Raw genomic sequence first — 23746 nt, forward strand, 5'->3', positions numbered from 1 at the left:
TTGCCATTTTCATTTCGTGAAATAAGTATTTGAAATATTTCTGACATCCCCGTATCGTGTCATGTTATTAATAATGGTTTTCATATAAAGAGTTGTTAAAGAAGCTCTAAAAATCATTGTAAACTTCAAACACATAGAAATATAAATGAGAAAATGAGTGTAGCATGGCTTGCTCGGAGTGTTTTGGCAACACCGTTATGTGTTGAAATCTTGAATGCCATTCCAAACATTTCAGATTAGTTGGAAAAGAATCATTGATCCTCGTTATCCTTGAATAAGAAGGATAATAACATTCATAACAAACTCATTACGCGAAATAAACACGATTAAGAACGATAATAACATCCATAACAAATTCATTATGCAAATAGCATTTTACAACAGTGGCGGAAAGCAATCATACATATTCAGATGCTGGTTCGACCTCCACTAACTCCCCTCCCCTAACAACTAACTGTCTAACCTAGTAACGTTGTCACTCAACTAAAAACTCATATAATTTATAAATTATCATTTTTTTTTTGTCAAAATAGTAGAATTTATTAGATTCTAATAGGCATGGTTATATCTTCCGCTAAAATATTAAAGAGAAACTCTAGGCCAATAACATCCTGCATGAAAGCGCTATCGAAAGAAATGGCATGTGAAGCAACCGCGTGAGCAGCCATATTATTACTCCGCTAACAAACAGAAACTTCACCTCTCGTAGTTGAGATGCTAAGAGCCTAATGATATCATAAATATAACTATCTAGAGAAGCATCAATGACCTCCTCTCCATTAATCATCTTCACCAAAGCTTGAGCGTCGGTATGATTTTCATTTGAAGCAAGTTAATACGGTTGGTAAGATATTAAGGAGGGGGAATCAAGGAGGGAGTGGTTGGAGTGGAGTGTACCACAAGAAATTAGTTAGACAAGGAACAACTTGGTCTTTTTGTCAAAAACCAAGATGCTTGAAATACAATTGTTAATGTCTTAATGACATGCACGTTAAGGATTAAGAAATGCGTAAAATGGTTGTCCTCTCACAGTTACGATATGATCTTACACTTGCATGTGACTTGCTCTATGTTTTTAGCGCGTCGAATGAAATAAATTATTTTCTTGATTTTAACTGTAAGATTTCATTGATGAATAGATATGGGTACACATATTTTAGTGATCTTAATCCACTAACAAAAGATTGAACCTTAGTAGAATAATCAGAGAGACGGACTAAATGCCTACTTTCAACAATATTAATATTGGCTTCAACTTGATAATTATCACATGCACAATCCGTCGAGTGTGGGGTTTTATAACAAAACGTTTTGGTATTAGTTGGAGTGAGGTTATAATATTTAAACTCTTCTTTTCTCAGAGATATGATCGATATGGGATATTTCATCACCATCTCCCAAAGAAGCATATACTCAAATATAATCAGGCAACGTAATCGACTAACAATTTCTTTTTTTCTTTTTTTCTTTTTTTTTTTTTGGTTTTTCAAACCTTCAATAACAATTAGGAAAATATACCAACTTATAAAAAATGAATCACAATTCTCTATTTTCTTTCAAATTTCAATCCCTCTATTTCATTGGAAGTGGAAATCAAATCTCACAATATCTTGAAGATTGCGATTTCAAGTAGTCAAATAGAAACTATGAAATTAATGTGTTTTTCAATAATTTATTATTTAAATATTGGATTTTTTATAAACATTTTTATATGTGATTTTTTAAGTCTTGAATCATTTAAGGCATATTATAAAAATAAATTACCAAAGAAAACAACATATATGAATGTACAACATTTTAGATTGCCTAAGAACTCAATGGTCATGTCACTTTTGTGTAAACCCTTCACAATTAATGAGAACTCATCTACTCCGTGGACGTAGCCAATCTGGGTGAACCACGTACATCTTGTGTTTGCTTCCTTGTCTCTATCCATTTGCATACTTATCCACACTAGTGACCGGAGCAATCTAGCGAAGGTCACAAACTTGATACTTTCTGTTGTACCAAAGTCCTCACTGATTTTGTGCATCAACATTTGGCGTCGTCTGTGGGAACTGACACGAAAAGCTATGTCGGTTCTCTTTCATTTTTTCACCTCCGCCGTGAATCTACAGAAACCCAGAACCTCCCTCCTTGGGCTGTTTCAAAAAAAAAAAAAACCTTCGCAGATTTCTCTCTCTATGTTGCTTGTTTAATCTTCTCACTTTAACACTACAGTAATTTCCCTTAGAAAACTTTGAGGCTTTTTCCACTCCCAAACCAAAGTCCCCCAAACTGCAAAACAGAGTGCGAGTAGTGAGTGAGCTTTGAAAAGAAACGGCAACAATGGCGACCTCTGCAACTGCAACAATTTCGTTATGCTCTTCATTCGCAACCGATTGCAAAATCTCGCAAAACCTTCAAACTCTGGCAACCCATTTCAACTATCTGTCTCTCCCCCCAGTGACCGCGCTCCAAAAAAAAAAACACACAGCAAAGCTGTCAGAAAAATGGAGGCGAAGACGGAGGAGCAGAGCACGAAGAGGAAGAAGCAAAAGCACGGAAGCTTCTGAACATGGCTGGTGGCGTCAGTTTTATTCAAGCTCGTCCTCATCTACTTCCCCAAGAATCTCAACCTTTCCTCCCTCCCCGAAGTCTCCACTCCTCTCACCAGCCTCCGTCGCCTGGCTGAAGGTTACTAGTTGAAGCAATCGTCAATGTCTCCATATGCAGGATCTATGCACCATGGATCTCCTTTGTTACTCTCATTTCTCGGGCCACTCACCGTCAAATGAATTGCTAGGTTTCTCATGCAACTTCTGTCTGAGGAAGTTTTACAGCTCATGGGAGGCCATCAAAACGCACGCAAGAGAAAGAGGGAAGCTGCCAAAAGGTATCACTCTCACAAAATGATAATGTCAGCCCTGATCGAGCCAGCTATTTACGAGTCCGTACGTACCTTGTAAACGGGGCCAAAGCCTCCGTGCCCGAGTTTGTTGAGGTCGGAGAAGAAACTGGTGGTGATTTGCAGCGCATAGAGGTCAAAGAAAAGATCGAAGGACTCGATTCCGTCCTCGGCGTTGTTGGCTCCAGCTGCGGCGGACCGTCCGCCGGCTTTCAGCTTATCCAAGCAGGCCCAAAAATCGGAGAAGATGCAGCACCCCATGACAGCATAAAATCAGCGGCCCAGCAAGTTACTGGTGGTTGGCAGTGGGTAATCAGATTCAGCCGCTGCTTTCACTCGACTGTACAATGCAACGCCGAGTTTGGTCATGACCGCGCAGTCCGTATAAATGATATACTGACTCAAAAGCCGATAATTTGCGTGTTAACCGGGGGTCCAATGTTGAAGTTTCTTAGGTAAGTATGCATGTGGAGGCCAGCGAGGAGAATCATTTGAACGGGAGGGAGAATCATGAGGGAACACATGGGGGGACAACGTAAAAGAAAAAGAAAAAGAAAAGGGAGACCACCAGTGAAGCTACAAGAAAAGAAACAAAAGCAGAAAAGAGAAAGTAAAAGCAAAAGAAAGCAGAAAAGCCGAAAAGCCGAAAAGAAGATGCTCCACTATTCCATTATTCTATTATCCCACGGGATAACGTGATTAAAGATAAGAAGATGCCCACCAAGGTTCCCCATCTCCACTTTCTGTTGGACCAGAAGATGCCCATCAACATGTTGAAAATATGTAATTTATTTTTCTTATCTTTCGGAGAAATCTGTATAACCCCACCAGAGGGTAATCACAAAAAAAAAAAAAAAAAAAAAACCAAAGTCAAGCCTAAAATAATGGGCTGGAATGTTATGTGGAGGGCCAAGGCCCATATGCCCAAAAGAGCCAAGCCCTATGGCTCCAAAATTATTCGGTAACATGCCGCTATTATCACAAACCAGGTGATCAAAAGTACGCTCAGTACTCCAAAATTATTCGGCAACCTGCCGCTATTATCACCAACCAGGTGATCAAAAGTACACCCAGTACTCCAAAATTATTCGACAACCTGCCGCTATTATCACCAACAAGGTGATCAAAAGTACACCCAGTACTCCAAAATTATTCGGCAGCCTGCCGTTGTTATCACCCACTAGGTGTTCAAAAGTACGTCCAGTACTCCAAAATTATACATGAGCATCACTCATGTCATTCATACATAAACATTCATGAGCATCACTTATGACAATCATACATAAACATTCATGATCATCATTCATGAGCATCACTCATGTTAAACATTCATGAGCATCACTCATGTCAACATCCATGAGCATCACTCATGTCAATCCACATAAACATTCATGAGCATCACTCGTGTCAATCTAGCTTCAAAAGCTTCATTTACAAAGTTTTAGCTTCGAAAGCTTCATTTACAGAGTTCTAACTTCGAAAGCTTTATTTACAGATCTCCAGTTTCCAAAGCTTCATTTACAAAAGTTGCAGCTTCGAAAGCTTCATTTACAGAGCTCTAGCTTCAAAAGCTTCACTTGCAAAGCTTCACCTACAAAGCTTGAGTGCAGGGTATACAAATACCGCCTCCGAAAAACCGCCACTTCGGCCCATACATGGATTTAATTTGAAGTCTCCAGCCAACAGACTCTATTGACCGAAGACTTGGGGGACTACATTATGTACCATATATCGGGCCTCATGAAAAATACTTGGGGGACTCAGCTCATTATTTATGTACTGAGGAGCAAACCCTTATTCTATAAAAATGACTGTTTCACTTTCATTAGAGAGCACCTATTATTTATGTATTGAGGAGCGAGCCCTTATTCTATAAAAGGAACTCTCTCACCTTCATTAGAGAGCATCGCCGCCAACTGAGCAACTGCCTTGCCGCGAGCATCACTCATAACCCATCACTTATGTATTAAGGAGCAAGCTCTTATTCTATAAAAGGGACTCCCTCACCATCATTAGAGAGCATCGCCGCCAGCTGAGCAACCGCCTCACCGCGAGCATCAACTCTAGCCCATCATTTATGTATTGAGGAGAGAGCCTTTATTCTATAAAAGGGACTCCCTCACCTTCAACGCTACAAGTCGAGCTAACCAAGGCAACATAAGCCACAAGCAGAGCATCCTCGCAACATGTGCTACTTCGAGTTGAGCATCATTTCAGATTAGGCACCGCCTCATATCGAGTATCAGTTCTAGACGACATCTAGTTACTTCGGGCCACACATTGACTGAATTTCAAGTCTCCAGCCAAAAGACTCTCTTGACTGAAGACTTGGAGGACTACTGTTTGTACTATACTTAGGGCCTCCGTATTTAGATCTCGTATAAATACTCGGGAGACTTAAATGTAATTATGTAATAAAGGAATGAGGCAAATATGTAATAAGTGAGGAGCCCTTATTCTATAAAAGGACTCCTCACTCTCCTCATTAGGAGAGGCCAATTCTTAGGCCATAGGAAAGAGCTATCTCACCCTCACAATCCTCTCAGAGAAATACAATATCAATGTGGACATAGCCCAAACATTGGGGTGAACCACGATACATCTTGTGTTATGTACTTTCTTGCAGATTCACGGTCGGATTTACGTTGTTCCAAGACCCCTCCGGTTTTGTGCATCAACAATTATATTTGTCCTATATGATATACTACAGTGTGCATGTCATATGTACATATATATACACACACACACATATATAATGTATTAAATTATTTGTCACATGTTTTTATTTATTTTTATTAAATATTCTGTATTAAATTATTTGTCACAGAATCCAATTTCTTGTCTACCTTCACATGCAATTACCATCACTATCAGGTATGAATGTAGTTGGTGACTCAAGATCAGGAAATGAAAAAAAAAACAAAAAAAAATTCATTAGACAGTAATACCATTTTTAAATAAAAAATTTGAGTGGGAAGCTCACATACATTTTTAATAAAACTCCCTTCTACCAACTGCGATGAGATTTACTTTGTAAACTACTTTAATATACTAGAAAGAAAATTAAAATTTAAGTGCAAGAAGGGCAACGTTTATCTCTTACCCAACTAGCCTAATTGAAATCCACAACGGAATTAATGAAATTACTATAAAAATACATCGAAATTAAGACCCATTTTGACCAACAAAATTCAAAAGGGTCAAAGGTTAGTTTCACTATAATTTCCACCCTTAAACACGGATCAGTCTCTTTATTATTGCTTAAGTTTTAGGGAACATTTAAATGTTAGATGTTAGCTTTTGACTTGAAATTGTTTAGACTATTGGGAGCTTGGAAAGCTAGGTTGGAGTTGGATCACCTACAACAATACATAGGACGACAAAGACAAACTAGTCCACACGATGGTTGATTTTTTTATTTTTTATTTTTTTAAAGACAGCTGTTGGCGAACCACGGTTATTTACCATTTTAGAGTTTAGAGTCAGGTAATTGGAATTGTACCATATCCGTGGCCACAATCAAGCAACTTCAAAGTTTACAAAATATCGAACTATGACCTTCTATTTTTTCTTTTAATAAGTTATTATTCGCACTTTTTTATTGGATCATTTATCTTGATGATTGATGAATAAGTTTTCATCATTTCAACATGTTGACCTCTTAAAGTTATTTAATGCATTCCATGTGTTCATGAATTAGGTAGTGTTGTGAATAAATTTAATATGTAAATCTCATTATGCTACTGTAACTTCATTCTAAGTGATAAGAAGTTATAGACTCAATTCACATGGACAAGCCTGGGAAAAAGTCATGAGTTCAAATTTCCTTTCCAATAAAACTAGAATAAACAAATGAAGAAAAAATACTTATGGAAGTGGTAAATTGCACTAAACAAGGCTAGTTTTAAAACCGTTTTTGTGAAAATGTTTTCAGAACTAATTTTTAATAAACATGCGAGTAAATCTTAAAAAATGTTTTTTTTTGCAGAAAAAGTACTTTAAATGCTTTTAGAACACATAAATATTTTATCTAACAACGCTTCCGGTCATTTTAAAATTGGTTTCAAACAAACCTACTTTTTGAGTTCATACCCTCCCTCACTTTGTATAAATGATCCTATCATTTTTAGAGTTTTTGCTAAATCTCACAATGACTAGCAATAATGTGGTTTAAATGAGAACCGAACCTAAGACCTCTCACTTATAAGTGAAGAGAAATACCAGTAGACCGTAGTACTAAATGACTTATCATTTTTAAAGTTAAAAAAAAAAAAACTAAAATAATTTTGCAAAAATCACAGTTTTGAAAAATATCTTTGAAAATATCTAATGCAACTTTTGATAAAAAAAAAAAAAACACAATCATGACGGTCATTTTCAAAAATCAATTTAAGCCTTTCTATTTTAGTTTTAAATATTTTTTTTTATTTCAGTTACAAGAATTTAAGCTATATTTACTAACATAATCAACGCCGAGAAAACATATAAACCCAATTTTTCAACAAACAAATGATTAACCAAATTTCATAACGATTGTCAGCAGCACTCCTCGTTGTTATCACCAAGTACCTGCAACAGAATTTAACGTGCCACCATGTAACTCTTACACGTGTCCCATAGTCCGAGTGCGACCAAATAGTCAGACTAATCAACGATAAGTAGCTATCGTCCGCATCATCCACCGTGGACCCGACCGCACCGTCACCGTATTCGTCGACATCCAACCGCCCCAATCCCGCGTAACAATAACAAGCTACCAATCAGAAAAGAAAAAAATATATATATCCGATTTTCCTTTTTTTTTTAAACAAAATCTAATAAATATTATACATTCCAAAAAAGGAGGAAAAAAGAAAAACTACCTCCCTCGCTGAACAAGAAGATGGCCGAACAAGCTATTTCATAAACACGCACACTCTCTCTCCTCTCTTTCTCTCTCTAAGATCGCAAAGTACGAAAAGGGACTGATTCAAAACCCTAGAGTTTGTCAATCTCTTCTTTTCTCGCTTCTTCGTACTGTTTTTATTTTTTTTAATTCCGGGTGTTTTCTTGTAATTGAAGCATCGGATTCAATTGCTTTTGGTTGTGATCTGAGAAAAAGCTGTGAAATGTGCTGTTGTTGGAGTGGAAAGAAACCCTAACCGCCATTGATGAAGCTGTTTCGTCGATGCCAGAGGATCCTCATCCTCGCTCTGCTCTGCGTCTCTGTTTTCGCGCCCATCGTCTTCGTCTCCCAGAGACTAAAAAATGTCATGCCTACTGGTAAATATGAAATTCTGACGTAGTGGCACATTCGCAAATATTTGTTTGGTTGTTCAGATATGGAGACTGACTGATTCGTGAACTGTGGGTTTGCAGGGCGGGAGGAGTTCATAGAGGATTTGTCGAATATTGTATGAATCCTTCTTCTCAAATCTCGGTTTTTGTTTTTGTAATTTTGTTATGTTGCGTTTGGTTGCTGAGAAAGTGAGAGAAATTGAACTTTTGAATGTTAAGGGTCTGTGTTGTTTGATGCCTGAAGGTTTAGTCAAACTTTGAAAAATTGTTTCTTTATGGCTGTTCAAGATTAAAGATTGTAAACGTATACGTTTCTGAAGTTCAAGATTAAAGATTGTTAACCAATTGGAGATTGAAGGTGGGTTTTGTTTTGTTGGTGCAGAAATACCGGACTGATAGTGTGAAGCTTAGCGTCGAGCAGGTATTGAAGGATTAGTTGATCCGAAATGGATTCAATGTGAATTTTATCCGTTGTGGTTTTGATTTTGGATATGCTTTTGTGATTTAGGAATCGAGTGAAAGCTTGAAAGAGCCGAGAAAAGTTTTATACGAAGATGCAGATTTGCTTTCCACAGTTAATTATACTCGTAAAGAGATTAATGTTGATAAGGAATCCGGAAATGTTAGGGACGCTACTGATATGTTGGAAAGAACTGGAGACGGTTAGTGTATTTTGACTGGTATTTGTATTCGTTTCTTTCGAAAATGCTTTCTTAATCTCACATTGTTTACTGTGCATCTGCCTAATACAAATATCAGGAATCAAATATGAGAGCAACAAAGGAGATAAGCAACTTCAGCTGAGAGAAATATTAACCATGTCTGGGGAAAAGGTATGTTTTACGCCTGTATAATACGACCACCACATTAAGTTTGCTTTATAATCTGGTATAAGTTTGCTGTTGCAAGTCGAACATCGGAGTATGTAGTTTGTTGGTCAAGTTTGTGCATTTCAGGAATTAATAAGAAGCCCAAAGTTTGTGCCTTTTATATAATGGTGATATTGTACGCAATTTCAGAATGTGTTGTGAAAAATCAGGGTGGCAACCGTACATAGTTTTTGTCTGAATTGAAAAGTATGTTTTACCTTCTGTATTCTGTATATTGATTTATATGGTTTTGGTCACAGAAGCAATTGAACAAACAGGATCAGAATGTACACTCTCAGTCAGGGGAAGTAATAGATGAGAGAATAAGACAGATGAAAGACGTAAAACCTAATCGTGCAGTTCAACACGATCAGAATGCACATTTAAATTTAAAGAAAGTTACAGAGAAGATAAATGAGATGAAAGATCAAGTGATTAGAGCTAAAGCATACTTGAGTTTTGCACCACCAGGCAGTAAGTCAAGTTTAGTGAAGGAGTTGAAACTGCGAATTAAAGAGGTAGAACGAGCAATTGGTGGAGCCACCAAGGATTCAGATTTATCAAGGAGGTAAAACGATTCATGTCTTTTATTTTCCCCTTGTCTATTAGTTTCCAAACATGTTAAACACGCTACATAAAGAAAAGTCAATAAGATGTTGAAAACAAAAAAATAATCTGAAAATGGGATCCATTGTTCTTATAAAAGGAAGTAATAAGTTATGTCAATAGACGTCTTAGGCTGAGGAACACCATCTTGAGCTCTCATTAATTTTCTCTAAAACCAAGTAAATTGCAGTGCCTTGCAGAGAATGAGAAACATGGAGTCTTCACTATCTAAAGCCAGCCATACATACCCAGATTGCTCTTCCATGTCCACAAAGCTCCGTGCTATGACTCAAAATGCTGAAGAGCAAGTTCAGTCGCAGAAGAAGCAAGTCTCTTTTCTGTTCAACCTCGCTGCAAGCACAGCCCCGAAAGGTCTACATTGTCTTTCTATGCAGCTGACTGCAGAATACTTTGCTCTGGATTCCAAGGAGAGGCAGTTTCCTAACCAGAAAAAGTTGCATGATTCAAAGCTCTATCATTATGCTGTTTTCTCCAACAATGTTCTGGCATGTACAGTGGTTGTGAACTCCACTGTTTCCACTGCCTTGGTAATTTAACTTGGCCTTTTCAGTATTCTGTGTTAAACTTCAAATTGATTTCCGAATCCCCATGATTTTTCTTTTGGCTAAAGTGGAGAATCAAAAGATCCACTTAGCTTAAGCAAAAACCATGACAGTTAATCCCGCCCTTAATTTTCACGTTCTCTTTTAATGTTGAACACGAACAAACGGACACACTATATTATTAGTATGGCATGAAAGCTTGTTGACATGGTTTTTTTCCCTTTGGTGTAATGATGTGCAGAAACCAGAGAAGATTGTTTTCCATGTGGTGACTGATGCACTCAATTTTCCAGCAATCTCAATGTGGTTCTTATTAAATCCTCCTGGAAAAGCCACAATCCAAGTCCAGAGCATAGATAGTTTCGAATGGTTGTCGACCAAGTACAATACAAGATTTAGGCAAAACTCCAGTGACCCTAGGTATACTTCCGAACTCAACCACCTCCGTTTCTATCTGCCATATATCTTCCCGGCATTGAAAAAGATTGTGCTCTTTGACCATGATGTGGTGGTGCAAAAGGATCTAAGTAGATTATGGAGTGTTGATATGAAGGGAAAAGTAAATGGAGCAGTTGAAAATTGTCAGGAGAGTGAAACTTCCTTCCTTCGGATGGATACATACATCAACTTCTCAGATCCATTTGTGGCAAAGAAGTTTGATGCCAATGCATGCACGTGGGCATTTGGGATGAATTTGTTTGACCTTCAAGAGTGGAGGAGAAAAGATCTGACTAAACTCTACCACAAATACTTGAAAATGGTACCATCTGAACTTCTACTTTACGATTCTTAACTTATTTCCTTTTCGGGTTTTAACATTTGGCATGATACATACACCTCCGCTTGTAGATATTTGAATGCTGTTATGCAATCATAACCTAATGCTTTGATTTACTCCGTTTTTGGTTGCAGGGTTATAGAAGGCCATTGTGGGTGGCTGGGAGTTTGCCCTTAGGTTGGGTCACCTTCTATAACCAGACGGTAGCTTTGGACAGGCGGTGGCACATCCTTGGGCTGGGTTACGACTCAGATGTGGTTCATGCTGACATTGATCGAGCGGCAGTAATACACTATGATGGAATCATGAAGCCATGGTTAGACATCGCGATTGCGAGGTACAAGGATTATTGGAGAAAATATGTCAACTATGACGACTCTCATCTGCAACAGTGCAACATTCATGCGTAGAGTAGAGGAAAGGCACATGTACCACATGATTAGTTGCTTGTTGCTCGTGGACGATGGAATGGAACTGCAATGATTCACTGAATTCTTTCTTTAACGATTCTTCAATGTAAAATTCGGCTCAATTTTTTCCCAAATTTTTCGGGGCATAATCTTTCTAGGATCCGAGTCAAAAGATATAGAAATCATTGGAATTAATAAGTTTCCTTGTGGGATTTTGTATTGCTGGTCCGTATTTCGTGTACATAACTTGTTACGATCCATTAGCTACACAATTCAAAACATCTTTCAACATTGACAGACTCACTTTGTTATTTGCTTTTGTATAAGGTATAAAACCCTCTTATCTGAACTTTGTCTATTGTTCCAAGATACATTTATGCCAGAAACCAAGTTAAGCTACCTGAGTAACTTACATAATACAAATACACCGTAATTGTGGTGTTCCGTATCAATGATTCATTGTCAGTAAACTTTTTACATCGTATCATGTCATTGGCACGAAAAGATCTAATTGCATTGTACTCGTGCCATAAAAGTCATTCGTCGTTCTCGAACTTTTGAAGTACAAAGCTGGATGATATGATTCGATTTTACTATTATTCCTTAAGCAAGGGGCATTTGGACTTCAGAGGGATTGTGTGACACGTGGAGAAAAATGGTTGGTTGGTAGTAGATAGGGGATATCTAATGAGGGGCTACCAAATGCCAATCTATCCATCTTGTGTGATGCACGGGGCAGACGTTGGCTCAATCATATTAATCTGTGAATTGCTCACAACCCCTGTAAATTGCAACTTGTTGTCATAGACTCGGTTCCACTGCAGATTGCCCCTAAGCTTCTTTGAGTTTTCCAAAACTAAACAGAAATGGCAACCATTACTGCTAGCACTGCAGCCTCGTCTGTCGTTAGGGCAAGCCTTGTGCACAAGCCATCTGCTGGGGCTCCATCCTCAACTGTTTTGGGTATGACTCTTGCTTTCTTCACTTCTTGATGATGATAGAAACTTATTTACACCTCGGATATACGTCTTTGGAGGTATCCCAACTCTAGCGTACTATCGTACATTTAAATTTTCTTACATGAAAACGGTTTAATTCTCGTCTTAGGGAAGTTCTTCTCTTTAATTGCCATTTTATGAGATTTGGTGGCTTTTGATTTTACGTCTTTCTTCTTTCTTCTGGTTGGTCTTTAATATGATTCCAGCTTAATTATGATTGTTACGTGAGAAACTTATTTACAACATAGAAGTTATTTTGGTGGTATTTCAAGTCAATCTCGTAGTGTTATATGACTTAACTTTTGCATATACAATTGTGAGTAGCACGAGTTACTAGCACGGTGATATTCCCGTCTTATAAGACGCAAACTGTTCGTGAGTTACATCGGATACCGTCACAGTAGCATCTTGCTAATTGGTCTTTTTAATATGATTCCAGCTTTGCCGTCACTTGCGAGAAAGGGAAGAGTGAGCTGCTCTATGGAAGGAAAGAAGGAGAGCAACTCAAACATGGTCAAGGGTGGATCTTTGGCGGCAGCAGCTATGGCGGCGACCATGTCAAGCCCCGCTATGGCTTTGGTGGACGACAGATTGAGCACCGAGGGAACAGGGCTTCCGTTCGGATTGAGCAACAACCTTCTTGGTTGGATCCTCTTTGGGGTGTTTGGTCTCATCTGGGCACTCTACTTTATCTATACTTCCTCCCTTGAAGAGGATGAAGAGTCGGGACTGTCCCTCTAAGCCAAACACCAGTGTTCCTCAAATGATGGAGGAATGTAAAGATTTCTAGTTCATGTTTTGTAGTGAAAGCTTCCCATTTATGGATCAAACCCTTGTACTTGTGTTATCAATTATTTTTAAGTCATCATACGAGTCTCTTCCTTATATATCAATGCTTGATTAATTGATTTTTTTTTAATTCGTGATAAACTGGACTCAAGTTTCATACAATTCTTCTTTTATTTTTTATTAAAGTGTCGATTTACCCTCTGAATTTTCACTTAACTTTCGATTTCCTCCCTGAACTTTTCTATTGGAAAATGAAGGACTCAAACTAATTTTTTTAGCCGATTTGCCCCCTACCGTTAGTTTTTCATATATTCCATCCATATTTCTGTTGAGTGAGACCATGTGCACAACATGTGAGGGTAGTTAAGTCATTTCACTATTAAAAATGATAAAAAAATTGAAAATAAATAAAAAAACAAAACTTTCCCTTTATTTTTTCCCGCCAATTCCTATCCTCAATTTTATTTTTCCCCATGATAAATGACATATGGTGTTATTGTCTTCATAAGTAGCTAAGTTAGTCTTTTTCTTGAAGCATGTAGTACCATTTTTATTTTCTCTAACAAATTAATAATTTGACAAATGCTCATGGTGTTATTATCTCTAAAGCAATGCATTAATATAAGAAACATGCTCATAATACTCATAAAAAAATGCTCAAGATGATTACAATCTTTCATAATGTCATAATAATCCCAATACAATTCCACAAAATGATCCTTAAGAAGTTGGAAAACGTAAGAGATTTTACCATCCATAAGGTATATAACCCATAGAATCTTGATTACAAAATATGGGCATTCCAACTAACCAAACACAAGCAAAATAAGGTTTTAGTTATCAAAACAAGAGCACAAACATTGTACTCGAAACGCACATGACACGTGGAGATCAACTACACTTTCCATGACCTTCCTCGTTTGGTTTGTATCTTGTACCTAAATCTATTTTCATTTCTGATGGCTGAGTAAGGTTGAGGGTGTTATGTTTTCCAACTTCTTAAGGATCATTTTGTGGAATTGTATTGGGATTATTATGACATTATGAAAAGTATGTAATTATCTTGAGCATTTTTTTTTAGTATTATGAACATGTTTCTTATATTAATGCGCACTGTTTTGGAGACAATAACACCATGAGCATTTGTCAAATTATTAATTTGTCTTTCCAAAAAAAAAAAAATTATTAATTTGTTAGAGAAAATAAAAATGGCAGTACATGCTTCAAGAAAAAGACTAACTTAGCTACTTATGAAGACAATAACATCATATGTCATTTCTCATGCATAGGAATGAAGGGGAAAAATAAAATTGAGGATAGGAATTAGCGGGAAAAAATAGAGGGAAAATTTTGTTTTATTTATTTATTTTCAGTTTTTAAATCATTTTTAATAGTGAAATGACTTAACTACCCTCACATGTTGTGCACATATTCTCACTTAACAGAAATATGGATGGAATATATGAAAAACTAACGGTAGGGGGCAAATCGGCTAAAAAAATTAGTTTGAGTCCTTAATTTTCCAATAGAAAAGTTCACTGGGGAAAACGAAAACTAGATGAACATTCAGGGGGTAAATCGACAGTTTACTCTTTATTTTTATTTTTTAATTTGGAATGCAAAATGATCATATTTATTGATAGTGATATATTTGAAAGTGCTTTTCAAATAACGAAAAGTAATTTCAAACAACTATAAGTGCTAACGTTAGTATGTTACAGTTCAATCTATTTATGGGTTAAAAAAAAGAAAAACTAATGAAAAGGGTTTGAAAACTTTGAGTTTTAATGATAAGGACAAAATAAAGGGTAAAGTGAATAGTACCAGGATTGACTTTTTAGTATAAAAATGTGGTTTTTCGTTAAAATGAACAGTACCAGGTGCTTTTCGTTAAAGTTCCCTTAAAAAAATGCGTTAAGTGCTTTTCAGTGAAGCATTTGCATTTTTACAAAAATTATTAATGTGCTTATAATAAAAGTGCTTTTAAATATAAGTGCTTTTTATCTCATGAATATGGGTGATGAGTGATCACCTTCACGTTATTTGTTTCATCCTTCTTTTTGTTTTGACTGCATACTTATATTTATGATGGTTGTGGTCACATTTATATCATGGTCATATGAAATAAAGAATAGGATGACCCGAAGACATATATATATTTAGTTTCTTTAAAAGAACCAAAAATAAATGAAGTTATGTGCTTATAATTTTATTGTAATAATCCACAAATACTTCGTTGCAATTGCAATAAATTAGGGTATTGGAAGAAACTAATATTGCCATCAGTATACCATAACATATTCCGTATGCGAGGGCACTTGAAGGTTTCAGGCGAGACAATGTTGCAATCTCATCGTCTTCATTTTCGTTCTTTTCCATTGTTCCCTATATATGTTCCAATGGAGCTCTTAAAACATGTTGAATATAGCTACAATGCTTGACCAAGCTATTGGTACATATAAAAATTAAGAAGAAAAAAAAAGGCATTGTCATTACGCGGAGTGAGTTCGGTTTTAAACGGTTCAGTTTTTTGTCAAATAAAAAACCAAATCGAAGTCATTGTTCGGTTCTGTTCAGTTCAGTTTCTCTTTCAATTTTTCTGATTTAGTTTAACTTCAACCTGATTTTATCGGTTCCATTCAGTTCGGTTTGCTTCACAAATCAAGTATTGGAGTCTTCTGAGTTGTTAACCTATTGATGAACAAAAAGGCAACAAACTTCAGTTTGTTGGAAAATATTAGTATTTAGGTATTATTTTGTTTGAGTTTTCTTATAAATTTAATTTGGGCCTAGCATGTTAGCATTAGGGTTAGAGTTAGTTTATTATAAATAGAGTGCTTTGTTATTCATTAGAGTAAAAAATCATTCACAATGTAGTGTCTTAGGGTTTTGTAGTCATTCCGTCATTCTTGTTTGTTTAATAATATTCCTATTATTTTGTTAGTCTTGTTCGTTGCGCACTCTGATATTCAACTAGGTATCAAAGCATGTTTGATCCTTCGAGATTTAATCTGCCCTTGATTCGTATTAGTTTGTTTGTCCGTCTTGTTTGTTGTTTAGGTTGTCATTGGTTTAGTTGAAAAAAAAAATATTCAGTTGGAAGTCTGAAGTCGGAGTATTCAGTTAGAAGTCTAAAGTCGGAGTCGCGCCGAGCCACCAGCCGCTGCCCCTGCCCCTGCTGTTGCCCACCGTTGTGTTTGTTCTTGTTCCCTCTGCAAAGATGAACCCACCAACCCGTATTGCACCTGCATCAGATCTGCCACATCTGTTCAGTTATACCATACTCGCATCGCATCGTCTTGACGCTGTACCGCTGCAAACTGCAACCTAGATCCATCCCCCCATCGCACACCCGTCTGCCCGCTGCTCACGCCCATATCAGACTTGCTACGCACCACCACCATCCTCACGATCTGCGTCTCTTGCTGCTACAACCAAACTACAACCGCTATTGCCTATTTCTTCTGTTGCTGCTAATTTTTCTTGCTGCCAAGTTGCATCTGCTATGCCTTGTTGATCTGATTATTGGTATGGTGTTTTTTGTTCGATTAGTTAGGGACCATGAAGTAAATGAAGAGAAAATAAGGAGCAAGGAAAGGACAGGGAAAAAAAGGCAAAAAGAGAAAGGAAAGAAAGAAAAAAATTTGTTTGCTGTTGCTTTAGGCCCACACGGGCAAAGGGAAAAAATGGATAAGTTTGTTTTTAGGTACACACATGGTGTTGGCTTGTTTAGAATTGTTTTGTGACTGTTATTCGAGTACTTGGAATTGTGACTACTCGAGTGATAGTATTTGTATTTGTTTGTTCGTTGCTACAATTGAGATATGGAAATCTCGTCCATTTAGTGACGGGTTCTTTCCATACTCTCAACTCTAGCCAGTTTGCCAGTTTGCCAGTCAAGTCAAGTCAAGAATCAAGTCAAGTCAAGTTTGCATGCCTGCTAGTCCGCCTAACGGAGCCAGTCCGCATCTGCTTGTTTGCAAACCCATGTCGTATACCGCCATGAGTTTGACGGGGCTGTTGGAAAATATTAGTATTTAGTTATTATTTTGTTTGAGTTTTCTTATAAGTTTAGTTTGGGCCTAACCTGTTAGCATTAGGGTTAGGGTTAATTTATTATAAAGAGAGTGCTTTGTTATTCATTAGAAAACAAGCTAGTCACAAGTCTCTTAGGGTTTTGTAGCCATTCCGGCGTTCTCGTTTGTTTAATAATATTCCTATTATTTTGTTAGTCTTATTAGTTGCATACTCTGATATTCAACTCAGTTAAGACATGAAAAAACTCTGCAAACCATAATATCAAAGACGCAATAAATGACAGTTTCGAAAAAGGAAATATAACTAATCGTGATCGTGAATTTAGTAGTAGAATGATAATTAGGGTTTTGCCATATATGAAAGATACCATGAAATAATTAAACAGAGAACAAACCTCTAAATCTTTGAAGTCTAAGAACACAAAAATCTCAGTTTCGTACTTACACTAAACATGGACCTTGCTATTGAATCAATTCAGACACCTACTTATTTATACTTCGGATATACGTCTTTGGCGGTATCCTAATTTTAGCGTATTGTCCTATATTTAAATTTTCTTACATACCAGTGCATAAGGGAATTGTTATTGACATCCAAACTTATTATAATTAGAAAGAATAATATACTTATGAGCATGGTCCGAAATGCCGATAATATCGGTGATATATCGCCGATATTATCGGTTTTTAGGGGAACCGATTTTTTTTTCAATATCCAAATGGTTTTCGGGATAATATCGGACCATGACTGCTCGGAGAAGAACGCCGGAGCTGTAGAAGCTCCGGCCGACTGTAAAACAAGACCCTAGACTCCGATCTAGGTATGAAAATGAAATAGAAGACGAGATGAACGTTTTTATATATGAAGTTTGCCGTGAAACCGTCGGAGGTGTTCGGAAAGTGAGTCGACACGCACGGCCTCGCCGGAGTTCGCCGAGTTGCAGAGACGAGAAGGAGAGGGAGAAAGACGAGGTTGCTGATGATGATGGGTGTGCGTGTGTGTATGTGGGTCTCGGACCCTCGGTGCAGAGAGAAAGGAGAGAGACGACGGCGGCGACGAGGGAGAAGCAGAAGCCGATCTGCCGATGTGGGTCTCTGTGCGTGTGTGTGGGAGTGGGAGAAGGATCGAGAGACCTTGGGTCTCTGTGCGTGTGTGTGTGTGTGGGAGAAGGATCGAGAGACGTGGGAGAGGGATCGAGAGACGTGGGAGATCTGTGTTTGTTGTGGCCCGTGGGAGAATGGAGAAGGGGGAGAATGGAGGTCAGAGTCAGAGAAGAGGAGAGAAGGTTCAAGAGTCTGAGAGAGAGACTGTATGCGTGTGAGGTGAGTGTGCGTGGGTTGTGTGCGTGTGTGGTGTCATGTCGGTGTGTGTGTGTGTGGTTGGGTCATCTCATCTGAGATGCCTGACAGATTTCACAATATGTCAATAACTTTTTGCAGTTTCAGACCATGGACATCAAATAATACTGCTTTTATAATGAAACCGTGTCCGTGTGCTACTGTGAGTCCGTGATATTCTTTCACATGCAGAACAGTGTGCCATTGTCTATTATATTCTTTCACCTTATCAGAGGTGGAGTATCACTATCAGAGGCATTCAGAGCATTCGTTTCTTCTTCTTCCCTTACCATTTTCAAAGCCATTCCAGATCCATTCCAAAGCTTGAACACAAACGGTTCCATATTTAAGGTAAGTTTACAAACTTAAATTTATATTATTGTAATTTATACAACAACAAATAAATTTGTGTGGACTCGTATGTTAATTTTTTTAAGTAATTAATACTTGCATGTTAATTTTTGTAAGTAATTAAGTAATGTTAACAATTACATGTTAATTTTTTTAAGTAATTAAGTAATGTTGTATAATTATTCCCTAGGATAATTTTAATATGTTTAATGTTATTTATTATTTTATTTCCCTTACCATTTTCAAAGCCATTCCAGATCCATTCCAAAGCTTGAACACAAACGGTTCCATATTTTAGGTAAGTTTACAAACTTAAATTTATATTATTGTAATTTATACAACAACAAATAAATTTGTATGGACTCGTATGTTAATTTTTTTAAGTAATTAATACTTGCATGTTAATTTTTGTAAGTAATTAAGTAATGTTAACAATTACATGTTAATTTTTTTTAAGTAATTAAGTAATGTTGTATAATTATTCCCTAGGATAATTTTAATATGTTTAATGTTATTTATTATTTTATTAATATTAGGTTTTATTATCAAATTGGATTATTATTCATTAATATTAGGTTTATTTATTTATTATCAAATTGGATTATTAGTCATTAATATTAGGTTTTTTTTTTATTATCAAATTGGATTGTTCATTAAATTGGATTATTATCAAATTGGATTATTCATTAAATTGGATTATTCATTAAATTGGATTATTATCAAATTGGATTATTATTCATCACCATGTTTTATATTAGGATTATTTTTTTATCAAATTGGATTATTATTCATTAATATTAGGTTTTATTATCAATTTGGATTATTATTCATTAATATTAGGTTTTTTTTTATTATCAAATTGGATTATTATTCATTAATATTAGGTTTTATTATCAAATTGGATTATTCTTCATTAAATTGGATTATTATCAAATTGGATTATTATTCATCACCATGTTTTATATTAGGATTATTTTTTTTATCAAATTGGATTATTATTCATTAATATTAGGTTTTTTTTAATTAACAAATTGGATTATTATTCATTAATATTGGGTTTTATTATCAAATTGGATTATTCATTAAATTGGATTATTATCAAATTGGATTATTCATTAAATTGGATTATTATCAAATTGGATTATTCATTAAATTTGATTATTCATTAAATTGGATTATTATCAAATTGGATTATTATTCATCACCATGTTTTATATTAGGATTATTTTTTATCAAATTGGATTATTATTCATTAATATTAGGTTTTTTTTTAATTATCAAATTGGATTATTATTCATTAATATTGGGTTTTATTATCAAATTGGATTATTCTTCATTAAATTGGATTATTCATTAAATTGGATTATTATCAAATTGGATTATTCATTAAATTGGATTATTATCAAATTGGATTATTCATTAAATTGGATTATTCATTAAATTGGATTATTATCAAATTGGATTATTATTCATCACCATGTTTTATATTAGGATTATTTTTTTATCAAATTGGATTATTATTCATTAATATTAGGTTTTATTATTCCATATTATTTGTATAATTACTTAAATTTTTACAATCATTTTCTTTACTTCGTATTTAATTCTTCTGTAGAATAACTTTATTATTTAGGTTCTCTTATTTTATCAAAAAATAATTGTCTAATTTTCATGAAAAATAAATATAGGTACGTTTAAGATGTCCAGTGGAGTTACTAAACGTGATCCAGCTTGGGAACATGGAGACCCAATAGACGGAAACAAACATGGCACAATTTGCAAATATTATGGTCGGGTAATGAAGAGTGGCGGAGTGACACGACTTAAGTACCATCTTAGTGGATTAGATCCAGCAAAAAATGTCCAACGATGCGATCATGTCCCCCCAGAAGTGAAGGCATTCATCAGCACATTATTAAAAAATAAAAAACAGCAGAAGGAAAAGATAACACATGGAATGGAAAATATTCGAGCTGGGCTACGAGGAGAAGTCATTGGCCAAGCGGTTGACAGTGATGATGATGACGATGAGGACGAATGTGATGATGACATGGGACCTGAAGAACGACGCAGTTTGAAACAAGCATTACATGCCTCCAAACAGTCAGCATGGGAAAGAGAACACCTTCATAAAATTCCTAATAGAGCACAAGGTTCCGGGACAAGTGGTGGTGCACAACTGAGACGGGGAGGCAGTCTTAGAGAATCACAACCAACACCACCAATAGCCCCAAGTTTATATAAGTCATCCAAAGCACGTCAAAAGAGTGTTTGGAGTTATTTCACTAGAGGTAATGTGAATGAGGGAATGGGGCGTCTAATTAGCAAGTTCTTTATCTATGAAAATGTCCCTGCTGAGAAAGCATCATCACATCATTTCAAAAATATGGTAGTGGGATGTCAACAGGTCGGTGTTGGAGTACAACCTCCCACTCCCTATGAGATAAGAAACAAATATTTGGATATGGAGTATAAAGACATTGGCGAGTATGTTAACAAGTTGAGGTCAAAGTGGGAAACTAATGGTTGTACAATCATGTGTGACGGATGGACTGGCCCGACCAGATTGTCTATCATAAACTTCATGGTATACTCCAAGGGAAAGACAATTTTTTTTAAGTTTGTTGATGCTTCAGACCATATAAAGAACTACAAGTATATTTACAAATTATTGAGGGATGTAATCATGGAGGTGAGAGAGCATAATGTTGTCCAAGTCATGACCGACAACGGTTCTGCATTTGTAAATCTGGAAAAAAGTTAATGAAGCATCATAATGTGTTTTGGACATCATGTGCAGCACATTGTATTGATCTCATGTTTGAGGCAATGGGGAAGAGAGAGAATGTTGCTACTGTGGTCAAAAGAGCTAGAACGATCACAAATTATATTTACAATCACGGTTGGTTGTTGGCAAAGATGCGTGAATTTTGCAAAGGAGAAATTATTCATCCAGCTACCACTCGATTCGCCACCAACTATATTGCATTAGACAGCCTACTTAAGAAGAAAGCAGGGTTGAAGTAACTATTCACTAGTGACGATTGGGCCAACCACAATTTCAGCCGCTCAAATACAGGTCGTATGGTGGAAAGTATAGTGCTTGATCATGCTTTTTGGACTCAATCAGAACATGTGTGCCAAATGTTTGAACCTCTTTACAAAGTTTTACGGATCGTTGACACAGAAGTGTATCCTACTATGGGGGCAGTATATGAGTTGATGCGTGTAGTGAAGGATGAATTGGAAAGAAAACATGGTGCAAGGTGGGTCATAAAGATAATTGAAGACCGATGGTATAAAACATTATACCACGATTTGCATGCAGTAGGTATAAATTATGTCATAATTTGCAATTCATTTCTTTAGTTGCATAAGTTTTATTTCTCTTATTAGAGTATGTGTTTCTTTGAACAACATATTATTTGAATCCTCGATACCAATACAGACCCGGTGTTAGAGATGATGGTACCCTTATACGTGCTGTACATAATGTATACTCTAAATTAGACATTGCATCACCAGCAGTTGGCCAATTTGGAAATGAGGTACACAATTACTTAAATTATAATAATTACTTTGTTGGATTAAACTAACACGATTTATTGAATTCAGCTAACATGGTTTAAAGATGCAAGAAGAACTTTTGGAGAACCAACATCAATTGCTGCTCGAACAACAATGTCTCCTAGTGAGTGTAAACATATTTCATTATAAGTTTATAATAGAATTTGTTCGAGTTATTAGGCTTATCAACATTGTTTTTCATTGTAGCTGAATGGTGGATCATGTATGGGACCGATGCACCAACTGTGAGAAAGTTAGCAATCAAAGTATTATCACAAACAGCTTCATCATGTGCTTGTGAAAGAAATTGGAGCACATTTGCACTTATACACACAAAGCAAAGAAATAGGTTGGCTCATAGTAGGTTGGAAAAATTAGTTTATTGCTACTACAACATGAAGCTTCAAATTCGAGATAAGGAAGCAGAAATAGATCATGTCGACCGTGGTGACCCACTAGATGTGTTTGATATTGTTGGTGAAGATGATGATACAGACGGTAACCAACTTTATCAATGGATTAGACCTCTTCATTTAGATGATGATGAAGGCAACCCAGCTCCTAGAGTTGCTGAAGAAGCACGTAATGAAGGGATAAATGTAGAAAGAGTATTAGAGGAGGAGGTGGGATCTAGCAGCGCTGACTCTTTAGAATAACTTTTGCACCCAAGACCAAGAAACACTGGAATTCCACCTTCTTCCAATCCTACATAACCACAACATCGTGTTGATACTAATGATAGCTCTAGTACAAGATCAGGAGACTCACCTACCACCGGAGGTGGGAATGATGAAGGATACAGTGGAGCTGGAGGTAGTGGTGGTGGATATGGAAACTATTATGGACCACCTCCCGGATTTATTAGCCCCTTTACTGGTGAGGCAAACTTCACGCATGCAAAACAGGATGATGACAATGACAGTAGGCGGGCAGGACCAGGAATTGGCGCCATAGGGAAGGACTATACTCGTAGAGAAAGAGGGAAGGGGATTTTGTCAAGTCAAGAAGATGACTCGTTATCTAGAACTTCGGACTCTGTTGGAGTGGGAAGTAGTAACTATGGTTATACTCATAACCAACCATTTCCCTACCCTTCATATCCCATTCCTGTTGGGATGGAATCGAGCGACTCATGGAAACAATCCCAGACTCAATCTTCAAATGATTTTTCTTATGGACAACCTCAACCAATCTCGGATCCATATGGGTGGCATGTTAACAATTACATGCAAAACTATTTTGGGGATTTATCATTTGATAACTACTCTTCACAATA

At 36.4% G+C, this 23746-nt stretch overlaps 3 protein-coding genes and 1 long non-coding RNA gene across 6 annotated transcripts; all 4 read left to right on the top strand.

The window, feature by feature from the left end:
- Nucleotides 1-7704: 7704 nt before the first annotated feature.
- LOC126585877 (probable galacturonosyltransferase 6) lies at nt 7705-11681 on the top strand. 3 transcript variants are annotated; one of them, XM_050250450.1, is made up of 10 exons: nt 7705-7838; nt 7949-8149; nt 8246-8280; nt 8547-8585; nt 8673-8826; nt 8924-8997; nt 9294-9601; nt 9830-10187; nt 10444-10962; nt 11115-11681. In XM_050250450.1, the coding sequence occupies exons 2-10, from the start codon at nt 8038-8040 to the stop codon at nt 11388-11390; spliced, it is 1875 nt and encodes a 624-aa protein (XP_050106407.1). In that variant the 5' UTR covers nt 7705-7838; nt 7949-8037; the 3' UTR covers nt 11391-11681. The 3 variants fall into 3 exon arrangements, with proteins under 3 accessions (XP_050106407.1, XP_050106408.1, XP_050106406.1); XM_050250451.1 differs by having other exon boundaries at nt 7717-8149; nt 9297-9601; XM_050250449.1 differs by having other exon boundaries at nt 7718-8149.
- A 443-nt stretch (nt 11682-12124) lies between these two features.
- On the top strand, nt 12125-13256 carry LOC126585893 (photosystem II reaction center W protein, chloroplastic-like). Its single transcript, XM_050250472.1, has 2 exons — nt 12125-12353; nt 12828-13256. Exons 1-2 carry the CDS (start codon nt 12257-12259, stop codon nt 13127-13129), a joined length of 399 nt encoding a protein of 132 aa, XP_050106429.1. The 5' UTR covers nt 12125-12256; the 3' UTR covers nt 13130-13256.
- A 5616-nt stretch (nt 13257-18872) lies between these two features.
- LOC126585887 (uncharacterized) lies at nt 18873-21867 on the top strand. Its single transcript, XM_050250464.1, has 3 exons — nt 18873-18903; nt 20592-21431; nt 21621-21867. The coding sequence occupies exons 2-3, from the start codon at nt 20603-20605 to the stop codon at nt 21665-21667; spliced, it is 876 nt and encodes a 291-aa protein (XP_050106421.1). The 5' UTR covers nt 18873-18903; nt 20592-20602; the 3' UTR covers nt 21668-21867.
- Nucleotides 21868-21896: 29 nt separating this feature from the next.
- Nucleotides 21897-22756, top strand: LOC126585894 (uncharacterized). Its single transcript, XR_007610683.1, has 3 exons — nt 21897-22451; nt 22519-22594; nt 22678-22756. It is a non-coding gene; the product is annotated as an uncharacterized LOC126585894 (long non-coding RNA).
- Nucleotides 22757-23746: the final 990 nt, after the last annotated feature.

Source organism: Malus sylvestris, chromosome 10, assembly GCF_916048215.2.
Source record: "Malus sylvestris chromosome 10, drMalSylv7.2, whole genome shotgun sequence".
NCBI classification, from domain to species: Eukaryota; Viridiplantae; Streptophyta; class Magnoliopsida; order Rosales; family Rosaceae; genus Malus; species Malus sylvestris.